This window comes from Paramisgurnus dabryanus, chromosome 1, assembly GCF_030506205.2.
Source record: "Paramisgurnus dabryanus chromosome 1, PD_genome_1.1, whole genome shotgun sequence".
In the NCBI taxonomy this organism is placed as follows: domain Eukaryota; kingdom Metazoa; phylum Chordata; class Actinopteri; order Cypriniformes; family Cobitidae; genus Paramisgurnus; species Paramisgurnus dabryanus.
In genome coordinates, this window is record NC_133337.1 from 52,801,970 (window position 1) to 52,814,467 (window position 12,498).

The 12,498-nt window shown below is 36.6% G+C and overlaps 1 protein-coding gene across 1 annotated transcript in view; it reads right to left on the reverse strand.

The window, feature by feature from the left end:
* Nucleotides 1-12,498, reverse strand: part of epas1a (endothelial PAS domain protein 1a) — a 31,656-nt gene that overhangs the window by 10,833 nt on the left and 8,325 nt on the right. The window contains exons 3-10 of the mRNA XM_065270432.2: nucleotides 11,161-11,312; nucleotides 10,946-11,030; nucleotides 8,664-8,782; nucleotides 8,208-8,410; nucleotides 5,340-5,446; nucleotides 3,109-3,256; nucleotides 1,980-2,194; nucleotides 730-941 (exon numbers count right to left, since the gene is read on the reverse strand). Coding sequence (XP_065126504.2) covers nucleotides 730-941; nucleotides 1,980-2,194; nucleotides 3,109-3,256; nucleotides 5,340-5,446; nucleotides 8,208-8,410; nucleotides 8,664-8,782; nucleotides 10,946-11,030; nucleotides 11,161-11,312 — 1,241 coding nt within the window. The remainder of the gene's footprint in view (nucleotides 1-729; nucleotides 942-1,979; nucleotides 2,195-3,108; nucleotides 3,257-5,339; nucleotides 5,447-8,207; nucleotides 8,411-8,663; nucleotides 8,783-10,945; nucleotides 11,031-11,160; nucleotides 11,313-12,498) is intronic.

Here is a 12,498-nt window from a genome sequence, read left to right on the forward strand (position 1 = left end):
ATCATCATGGAGCCGTTTGGATTTATTTTGTGAAGGATGGATGCACATTTTTTTAGACTTGAATGACGTGGACCCGTAACTTTACATTTGATTAACTGAAAGAAGATCTAAAACATTTTCTTAAATAACTGAATTTTTTGGACAGCTTGGGGGTGAGTAAATCATGGGTTTAATATCATTTTTGGCCGAACCATCCCTTTAAGGACTTTTCTTAGAGATTAGAGATTCAGAATGAAGATCTAAACATACACAGAGTATTTACCGCTTTTGGATCCATATATGCTATGGTGTTTTGTAAGGTGGGCACTACCTACTGCATTATAGCGAAAAATATGTATTGCCAGCGAAGCATTTTCTCTTAATTGACGAGATATCTTGTCAATGGCGGGGAAAGAGTTAATTACAGTAATTAATTACTTAGTAATGCATTACACCAACAATCAAATATAAAACATTTGTGTCTGTAAGGTCCATCAAATACAGTTACTGTATGTAAATTACTTTCAGTTGGGGATTATGTAAACAACTCCACCCCTCCAACATGTCACATAGCGCCAACTTATTATACATCAATCAATTTTGGCTGGATAAAATCCAGTCCATTCCTATTCGTTTTGTTCAAAACTTTTACATTATATAAGTGGGCTTGGAAAGGCTGTTTAATGTTGGTCATTTATGCACAAAAAGAGATCACAGAGACAAGGAGAAAAATTGGAAAAATAAACATACTGTGGAGTAACTGCTGCATCTGCTTAAGCAGGGCGTGGAACAGGGTGTGGTCTTGCCGGCAGGATGTACCTGTGGCATTGTGAAGGCCGCAGACAATTTGGAAAAGCTACCATCAGGACTTCTGTCAGGAGGGGTGTCAACAACCCATGATTGCCTTAGAGGCATCTTTGTAGACTCGGGTAAGAAAGACGGTTCTTCAAACTGTGGCCTTTCTGCAAATGCATAATACAACACGGTCAAACAATGTCCTTTACATCACAGTTCAAAACCAGGGAAAAACAACTGAAACAGGATGCCGTCTCATAGAATTACAACATAAATAACAAATGAAGGTCAACTAACACTGGACAAACAAGGCACACCTTAAACATCACAATGAACAAAAGCTGAGTTCTTACTCAGATCTAAGCAGGTGTCATCCATGAGTGAGGGTTATGTGAACGTAAAGGGTTACTCAAGTAAATCCCAAAAGCAACCGCTGAACCACCAATTTGATGAGTGCATTGATTTCCATCACATGCAGTGATTTTAAATGAAGGCATGCATTATGATAAATAAAATGAAGAAATTAGTAGACCCAAAGCCCTGTTATGATGACGGTTATAGGTATAGTTCACCCAAAAATGAAATTTCTGTCATTATTCACACACCCTCATATCGTTACCCCTCAAACCTGTATTCATTTCTTTATTTTGATGAACACAGAGGAATGTTTTTAACCAAACTGCATTTTTCAGAAAAAAATAATTTATACAAGTTTGTAACAACGTGAGAATGAGAAAATGATGACAGAATTTTAATTTCTGGGTGAAATATACTTTTAAAACACACAGACACTGCCGAATGCCATCGGTAAACCTTTGAGCATGTTGCAGTTCCCATACTAGAAAACAGACAAAATGTTTAAAAACATTATTTAATTTTATTTTAAAAAAGTGCTTAAGCCAATGCAAAGCCATTCGATGAGATTTAACTCCTTAATACTTTACATCACATATTGCTTATCCTGCAGCAAAGCCAAGCTACATTGCCACACAGCTACAAGAAAACAAAATGTCTGTCGCAACATCAAAGTCTATGACCTGGGCAGTGCATATGTGTGCATGAGGTAGAATAAAGTGAACCAATGGAAAGAGTAAGTGTTCATGCATGCATGATGCGAGTGGCCTTGTAATCGGGGGTTGAAGAGGTGAAAAGGGTGAAGGAGTTGCAGGGGCAATGGTTGAAGTATAGGCAGGTGGCGCTCTGACCAAAGTCCAGGGCAATGACGGCATCTCCTGGCATGGGTGCTAACTGGGTTAGCTCTTCAGGCTCTGTCTTGAGCTTAGTGAAAAGGTCCTGAGGTTCTAAAACGGAGTCTGCTCCACCCTGACTGAACAGTTCTTCGGTGTTATGCAAGTGGTACGGCTTGAACCGAGACTCGGTCTGATCCATGGAGAAGATGACAGATTGCTCTTCGACAGAACTGAAGAACAACACAAAAAAACACAACATGTAGCTGAACTGATAAAGCATATCAGTCATGGGTTTGATTTTCAGGGAACACGCTTACTGATGTAGACTATGAATGCACTTTGGATAAAATTGTTTGGAATATGTACGGAGGCAAATGCCAAAACAGCATAAAAGCAATGCAAAGGTGATTCTCACAAAACCCAGACTATTTTTTTTTGCACATATAAGATTAAGGTCTGAACTTACTACAACCATTATTTTTAGAGAATTAAAAAATATATTTCCTATAGAATTATAATTTTTTTTTAGATTATCATTATTAAAAATGATCATTACCGCAACATGATATTACATTAAATATATGCAGTTTCGGTAATGAGAACTAAAAAGTTGTCTAGGTACTATCACAAACAAAATTTCAACTTTTATCTGGAGAGAAAAATACGAAATATAAGTTCCTTGAGGGCTTAAACAATGATTAAAAATTGTTGCGGAGGATGAGAAAATTGTTCTTGGACACATTTATATTCCATATTATTGTCTACATTTACCAGTGATCACCAAATACCACATGTTTCTTTATTGCAAATGTTTATAGTATAACATGCACTAAAGCTTTTTATTTTTTAGATTTTTTAATTATAAATATTCCATGTCAAAGACCCCAAATCCAGTCAAGGACACGTTGCGGTAATGAAAATGTTCCCCTTAAATGTGGAAAAAACAACAAAATTGGTTTGTATGATTTTATTTGAAATCATGTGCAAAATAGTACGTGAAGAGATGTTTGTAACTGCATGCTTCTTACTCTTACTTTGATACTCTTACTTTGCATTTACTTTTTTTAAATGTTTCATGACACCTCATAAGTCTAATTTTGCGAGAATCACCCAAAGGGTTTCCATAAATATTTCTCAGACAAACCTCAGGATGTAGTTGATGCAGATGATGCACTGTGGTTGGGAGTTGCGATTGTTGTAGATGACAGTTGCCTGAGTCTCCACCCAAACGTAGCCTCCATGTTTGGCTAACATTCTGTACTGGCCACTCACCACTTGACCCTTATTACAAACTGCAGAATAAAAGCAAAATGGGGAAAAGGTAAATAATCCACTTACTCATTTATTTCAAATGACAAAACCTGCAGTTCAACCGGTAGAGCATATATACTGTAGCCTGAATGCACCGTATGTCACTTTGTATAAAGGCGTCTGCCATAAATAACATGAATGAAATCCATGTAGTATTATGCAAGTGTTGTCATACCTTAAATCAAAGGATCTAACTACAGTTTAGGTAATGCCGCAGACACAGAGCCTAACATGTTTATGCCCATAAAAAAGGAAACCAGAGCACTGATCTGGATCACAGCTTTGAAAAGACATCATAAGAAGCAGATCAGAGGTGCTGCTCACTTCAAAGGCTTGTTAGCAGCTAATGCACTTGGTAAACAGGAGGCTTTCTAATCTAAGAGCCTATTACAGATGACAGAGGACATATAATGCAAATCAGAGTCTTTTGGAACAGTGAGATCATTTTGTACTTCACTATAAAATTGGCTAAGTTGTCCATTACTGAATGTGAGGGAACTAATCTCATTGCACATTTACGGTGGCAACACATGTTGATATGTATGAAAGGTGGGTCTCAATCTGTGGACAGAACGGCAGAACTGATACACAAGCTGGATTTCACATCGTACAGCACGGGCAAACACACAATAAGAAAGTTGTTTTCTGTCTTTTTTGGGCCTTTGTAAAGTTGGACTACTGTATATGCCAGGATTAACTTCAGAGACCAGTTTCAAAAGACCAGAGGAAAACATTATAAGCTGTCTACGGCATCTGATAGGCAAATAAATAAAGCAGAGTTTATAAATATCACACAACAATTCCTGGAGCCCGGCGGGACATCTGTTTCCCTCCATCATAAAGCCTATGGGAACCGCCTCAGGTCTGGGGGATTTGAGTTTATCCATTGACATTATGTTCTAGGTTGTGGGTCATTTCAGGACAAAACTAAATTCATATTACGGTATTTAAATGAACGACAACAAAATTTTTTTTACTAGTGAAAGACAGATATATTGCAGTGGGCGATATATTATATATTTAAATTATTGCCATCTGCTGATAATCTTAAGTTTTATATCGGCCAATAAATGTTTTTGTTCCTTAAATGTGTTATTTGTAATGAAAAGACACTCTGATGTAAAGACAAAGTCTGACAAACAGTAAAATGACCAATCATTATTTACTTTTTAATGTGAAGTTGTGTTGTGTTACACACAACAACACTTTGGTGTGCAGCAAAATCTTATTCAAACTGTACCGTGAGGTGTCATATACACAGTTCATGTCTTGTAGATATTTTCAAGTACTTAAAAATTGTGAATTAATAAATTTTATGCATAGCAAAGGTTCAATATTCAAATTTATCTTTGTGTCTCTCATGGGTTTGTCTCCCATTTACTGTTACATTTGTTTAATATCGGCTTCTTATCAATCACACCGCTTTATCAATATTGGTATATTGGCATAAAAAACATATCTGTCAACCACTAATTTGTACCTTTACGGCTTGTTGAGGTTGTCTTAGGATATTTTGTACATTGGCATTTTTTGTGAAATTTTAATGACATGAAAATTTCCATAAACTGTCTGAATACTATATTCTTTATATTAAAAAAAAAAAAGGAAGAGGAAAAACAGAAAAGGAAGATAATTTGCAGTATTCCCCAAAAATATGCATGGTAATGGCATAAGGTCAGATTTTTTTGTAATACACCAAAACTTACGCGACGTCATCCATTTTATTGATTAAAGACCACGTGAATGCAAAGACCTTTTTTACACACTTTGTTGATAACAAAACAGGGCAAAAACTGAATAAAAACATGGCTGCACTATTAGAATATATAATAATATATATAAGGACCTTTTTAAAAGTATCATTTTTTCTAAGAGTGTGGTGTGAAACCAGATTGTACAAAAACGTAGAAATTAGATCGTACAAATAAATCTGATTTAGCCACCAATTCGCTAAAACTTTGAGATTTTGTTGAAATGGGAGCAAATTCACAACAAAGCATGTGTTTGTTTTACTGTTTAATTTTGCGTTTCCTGGATTTGTGTTCACAGGATGAAAGAACTCACGATTTTGGTGGCTCCTTGTCATGCTCTCAGAGTCCAAAGCATAGCAGAACTCATACACAGAACGCCCGAGAAGTTCCTCTGGTCTGTAGCCAATCAAACTGCTTACTCTGCAACACAAAGACAGATGAAGAAAACCAATGAAACTAATGAACAAAGCTTCCATATAACAAACAGTCAGATGGTCCGTTATGTAAACGTCAGGTGCCATTACAAAATTAAAGCTGCCATATTCATTAGGACAATGTGTGATTTGTCCTATGGTTTCTCCTGATTGCATTAAACCATTGTGAAGCTAAAGTCAAGACTCATGACTCTTGATTACATCTGGTAAAAACAATCAATCCCGCTTAAACAGGCAAACTTCTGCTGCTGGGAGCCAATGTAAACCCTTTCCTTAGCTTAGTGAAAACAAATGGTTACAAGCAGGGCCCTTGTTTATTGAAGTTATAAATCTCTCTCACACAAGAGAGTTGTATTTGCTCTGTCTGATGGTTATCCTTAATGTTTCCAACTTACTGACTTAAAAGACAGAGAGTAGCTCTTATGCATCAACACGTGGTCTGTAAAAGCCACTGCGTGCATATCTATTGCTTTAGTTTTTGTAAGAACAGCAAGATTAAAGGCACACGTGGGATTGTCTGTTAATTACAACTATCAATATTTTTACAGTGTTGATTTTTGTGGTGTGGAATACACAATGCAAACCCACGCAATTGTTATTTGCCCATCAAAAGAGAGTATTTTGGTTTGGTTCAAAATTAGTGGGCTGTGCATTTTAAGGGTTCATTCGTTGATGGTTTGCAAAATATGTTTTGGATAAATTGTACACTGAAGGTCATTTGCAAAGATAAAGCATGAGCTATGAGTAATAAGAAATGTGACACAATTTAGTTCAGCTTAATGCAGATGAGTAGGGCTGAAATATAAGAGAGCACTGATTAGCACTGCAATGGTCATAGGTTCGTTCCCCAAAGAACACACACATACTGATAAAATGTATACTTTGCAATGTACTGTAAGTTGCTTTGAATAAAATGTGTAAATGTAATGTAAATATAAGTACTGATTGATCTGTCTAAAACAGCTTATAAGAAATGCCTAATTATAACCATAGACTGTAAAAATTATGGACGTAGTGTCTGTGACGTCACCAATAGGTTTGTAAATATAGTTGGCCATCTTCGCCGTGCATGGGTAAAGAAAATGGGTAAAAAAGTGGGATGTAGGTGAAGCTGAGATGGCTGGTTGCCGAAACCACGCCCGCTTAGCTCGATGGTAGTGACAGCAGTGGCAGTTCACCTGTCACTCAAGTGACCACACCCTTAATTATTCAGAACTTTAAAGCTTAACTGTAGTTCACCTAAAAATGAAAATTCTGTTATCATTTACTCATCCTCATGTTGTTCTAAAACTGTATGAATTTCTTTTTTCTGATGAACACAGAAGAAGAAATTTTTGAGAAATGATGGTAAACACACAGCAGATAGTGACCATAGTCACTATCTGCTGTGTGTTTTCCATCATTTCTTAAAATATCTTCTTATGTGTTCATCAAAAAACAAAGTGTGTACTGCATGACACTTAAAGGCCGAAGCATGGTCTATTTTTTACGTATACGCGAGGGTTTACGTAAAGTGCACGTGGTGCAACTTTCGGCATCAGCAAAGTGCATGAATACTGTACGCTCACCACCCCATTGAAACCTGACACATTTGCATTTGCGCCTAAAGGAGAATGTAGTATGTAGCCCAGGAGATGCATTGCATTTTGTCGCAATGCACATGCGTCGAACGTCTGTGTAAGCTTATGTATGTGATTTTAATTCATTTAGTATAAAAGAGTATCAATAATTTATTTTCCCAGTATTTGTTTGGTTATAGGGAATTGAGTCATCATCTTGGCAATGACAGGTCAAGTCTTTTGTACACTTTGCATAAAAAGTGCTATTTGTTTGCCTTACAGAGCCGTTTTCCTTTGTCGAGCAATGCAGATCAGTCACTTCAGAGGTTCTCTTTCAGTTAGAAAGCAGCTTTGCACCAGGTTTTGAAATACAGCCTACATGAACCTTCATTATTTTATAAAAAACTGCTTTAATTTCCATTTCAATAAAGACAGGTGGACTTTTTTAATGAATTCTGCTTGGTAAATAATGAGTCTAATTGGATGGTACCACACGAGTGTCATTCAAACCAATCTGACCTCAGCTGCTAATACGCCTCAAAGCACATCCATTTGTGGCAGTGACCTGCTCGCACTAAAGTACATATGGCAGAACCCACAGGTGACCAGCCACTCAGAGCTGCTCTGGTCAAATACCTAGGGGACAAGTTAACTCGACTAGCTTTGCTGGCCTTAGGAGTTTTGAAAAGAAAAGCTCATAATCACTCTCACTTGCAAAATATACCGATAACAACACTGGCAGTAGCACAAAAGGATTATGATAAGGGTCTACAATAATGACCTTTGAAACATGCATATACCTGTAAACAGCATGCATGATTTGGTATAAGCATATTGCAAATAAATTGCATAATACATGGAAAAAAAGTATGTTTAACTGTAAATTAAATATATTGTGCACCCAAAAAAGTGTTATAAACCACATCTTATGTAGAACCAAAGATAATTTATTTTCAATTGCTACTTTGCACACTTTACACGTGTTTGCTTCTTAACATTAAAAAAGATGTTTGTACTAAATAGAAAATGGTAAAGTTAGTTCAAAGAAATCTCTATCTAATTTATTGCAAATGGCATCTTGTTTGCAGTTTGCCTACTTACTGAAATTGATCATGTGGCTTAAGTGTCTAAATACTTTTTAGGGCCAACGCACATACACATAATGTACTTTATTAAGTCAATACTTGCCTTTCATCACAGTAAATAAACCTCATATCCATACTGTGTCTGCTCATAAACGTCTTGCTGTCGAGGGGTGTGTCCACAGCAGAGGGGTGTGGGATTGGTGCACACAGCATAGTAACGCATGTGAGGGGCGGTTCTGAAAATCCACACAGGACTTGAGGTGGGTGGCTGCTGCACACTTGCAGGTGCCCCGTGCAATGCAACACCTGACAGATAGAGTGGCGACACTGTTATATTACATTTATGCATTTGGCAGACACTTCAATCCTAAATGCCAATTACAGTGCATTCAGGCTATACTTTCAAGACATTTGCGCTGAGCCAACTGAGCTTTAGGAACACCATGCATTACGTATTTTTCTAAGATAAGGAGAAACCATATTTAGAAATACTATGTGCAGTGTGTGCATTTGCACAGGCATTTGTATGATATAAATAGATATGAATTTGTGCTCTTACCTTCCATGTGGCTGACTTGAGGTTGACAGTGCGACCTCTGTTGGTGACCGTACACTTCATCCTCATAAAGAAATCTCTTTCTGGGCTCATATCTTTACCTCTTCTGCCATAGGCAGGTCCTGCCAAACAAAAACTTTATTAGCCATGTGCTTATAATCATTTTAAATTGTCATTTTAAGATGGACTTACAAAGTAAAAAGATTAGAAAATGTTATTAAATTAATAATAATTATCTTAATTAAATAAACATAATTAAATCATTTTGTTCATTTAAAAAATATTTGTTACTGGTATTGCACATATAATGTACACATATTATAAATCAATATACTGTACATTTATTTTAATATCTGCAATGCCAGAGTAGTCTTCTCCAACACATTTATGAATTTTTATAAAGGGGTACTAAAGCATTATTTTCTTTAAATCTATATTCTTTTAAATATAAGAACTAATAGGCTTTTTACACTGTGTTTAACCCCGGGTTATCTTCATTTTAAACCCTGCTTTTGACCCCGTTCTTAATCAGTTTATTTAATTTAATTCAGTTAGTCAATCATGACAGTTGACACCGCAAATATGCCAATAATAATGTTAACCCAGGGTTTAGGAATGTTCAGATTATGAATACCCAGGGTTACCTAACCCCTGTTTAAGTAAGAACAGTGTGAAACATGAAACAGATAACCCAGAATTTCATTAACCAGGGGTTTAGAATAACACAGGGTTAACTATTTCAAGTGTGAAAAGCCATTAAAAGTTTAGTGGACCTGAGTATTTAATCGACCATAAACCTTTTTTCTGGCTGTCCAGAATCAGACTTTGGTCTTTGGTTTGTTAGTGGATTATAGAGGGACTGTGCAAAGTGCAACTAAAGCTAAATCAGTCTGTCGAAACTTTAACTACAGTATATTGAAGTCTCTGTACTATTGCCAACAGATTATCTCCAATTGACCAATGAAAAGGTAAGAAAATTACACCACTCGCTCAAGAGCTCTCATTTTAAGCAGGTCAGGTGACAAAGCTGGTAAAAGGTAGAAGGAGAAACAGTGAGACAAATAGAGACAGAAACATGCTCCTTTGGGACGTCCCCTCCACTTTCACTATGACTATGTGTTTGTGTACTTGCAGTATAAAATATTCAAAAACTATATATTGCATATATATTTTCCTGAATAAAAATCTGGATAGTTGAATAAATCTTTAAACAATTGAGTAGTATAGTTTTTCTTTAGAGTACGTGTTGTTGTTGAACACTTTTATTAAAAAAATCATGTATTTTGTGAAAATGTGAATCATGGAGTATGTGACTCCAACCCTGTCAGACCCTGAAAATGCTTGCTAATGACTAGTGTGTACCCTGAGCTAATCTAATCACTTATATCACATGATCTTTTTCATCGATTGACTGTGGAATGACTTATACTCATCATACATACTGTAGACCACAGTGTGTATATTGATTTGAGTTGGTATCAGAGTATGTGAGTGGAGTGTCAAGAATTTCTGCCCCACGCTCAAAGCATTTCATAATCACTCTGATCCAGTTCTTTCCCGCTCCTCGCTCCCTCCCTACTTACTATTCGCTCCAAGGTCGCTCCATGGAAAGTTTTGTGCCTAATAAACACTCCACTGTTTTTTTTAACAAACCTCTGTGCAGAAGATGCATTCAGTGTAAGATAAATATGTAATAATATAAGGAAAACATCAATATGTGAAATGATTGTGGAATGATCTGCCGGTTGCGATACAAAGTGCTGACTCTGTAGCTGTCCTTAAGAATCAGCTAAAAACCCATCTCTTCAGACATTTCCTCACTTTATAATATTGGACTTACTATCTTTCTCTATTTTTCCTTATTCTTATTACTAAGCAACCCTTGGCTAGGTATACTGTGTTGGACTTGATAAAACTATTTCCAGTGCACTTATGTATTGCTGAAAAAAAACGCTCCTCCCACTTTCAAAAAATAAGCTAAAAAAAAAAAATTCATGCCGCTGCACTCCCGCTCGGCTCCACTCACATAATCTAAATCATGTAATAGTCATGGACTGCCAGCCATGGGCTAATGTTGTAAAAAAGAGGACATGTCCTCAAAGGAACTGCATCAAGAATGTTCAAAATTACAATCGTGAGTACACAAAGATAAGGTCATCTCCACATCAAATCTCACAAAAAGATAAGGAAGTCTGTGAGATTCCGGGATTCTAGATAAGAAAGTCACATAAAATGTACATACGTTTAAATATAACTGTAACAACTTGTTCTGAGCTGACACTTACCAGATTTAATGCTGAGATTTTCTCTGATTTCTTCGTGATCACAAGGATGTGTAAAGTCAAAGATGCTGTGACCCGTCAATTCCACCTGTTGCATTAATAAGGAAATAAAGCTTAATGCTTAATCACCACAGACAGGGAAGCAAGAAGTTATCTTCCTCACTTGCCCGGCAATAATGTTTTTTTCAAATAAATGCAGGAATAAAGGTAAAACTCACTTGTGTGAGGCCCATGTATTTACTGACATTTTCCGACAGGAATATCATGTCCCCATCTGATGTTACCACGGCAACAAAGCCTTCCAGAGACTTCAGATATAGACTGTCCATCTGGCTGTCATCCCTTGACCGAGTTTGTTGAACTCTGCGGCCTGCAACAAAAAGGAGTAAAGACAAATTACTGTGTGTGTGCATGTGCATACTTTTAATATCATAATCGAATAATACTAAATTATACAAAAGGGGATTCCTTCTGTGTACGCTTTCTTACAGGACACAACAATTAATCCACACACTATAACACACTCATACACAAACAGATTCAAATCCATGCCTTATTAAAAGGCAAATCCTGTCCAATTAGCATGACCAAGAAAGTAAACGGTTTAGTTTCAATTTAACATTTAAGTTATAATTCACCTCCCACAAAAATAAACCCTTCAGCTTCAGGGATGTTTGAGTTATATAATGCCATTGAAAATGCCTTAACATCTTGACAATATAATTACAGATATGCTCCATGCTGTGAAGTTCAGGCCTGTTTTCCAGCAGATAAGAGTCCCCTGCCCTGCTCATTGAGAGTGAGTAATAAGGGCTGAAGCACTGAGGCTATTCAGACATCTTTATTCTGCATCTACATTGTATGAGTTTGGCGACCAGCAGGTGGTCAGTGTCCGTGATCTTGCTTTGAGTCCCGCGGCAGTCATCCAGCATGCTATAAATACTTTACTGTTATGTACTTTCATCCCCAAACATTTTTTACATTTATTCAGAGCTTTATGTCAACAATGTACTCCTAGAGGATTTTATTGCTTAGCGGTTTATTGACCATTTTCTTCTTTAATGTTTAAAGTAAATTAAATTTCGATAAAATAAAAACAGACACAAGACAATTGTTGACACACAGTTAAAGCATAAAGCTATGAATGGTATAGGGAATTTAAATAAATAATAATATAAGATGTTATTTTAAATTCATTAGGTTCACGACTTTTTAGGCAGCCAGGTCAAGATAGTTTTAGTATGCAGAAGTGACCACTAAACAAAATATTGAATCAGTTTGACCAAATACAGGTTCTGGTTCATGTGTGGCCTATCAAAGTGTAACATTGAAGAACAATCAGAACCAAACAGTACAGAATCGTACAACCAGGTCTGCATGGCGCCGAGACTGACAGTGATGTGGCTAAAAAAACCCCAGAAGAAATCATAATTCACTATTTTAAGAAAACAATACCACCAGTAGCCCATAATTACCTCACACCTCATCATCTCCCTCTTTCCCTGTTTCTCTCCGTCTGTCGCCGTCCACCCATCTCCACCCACTGACTTCCACAT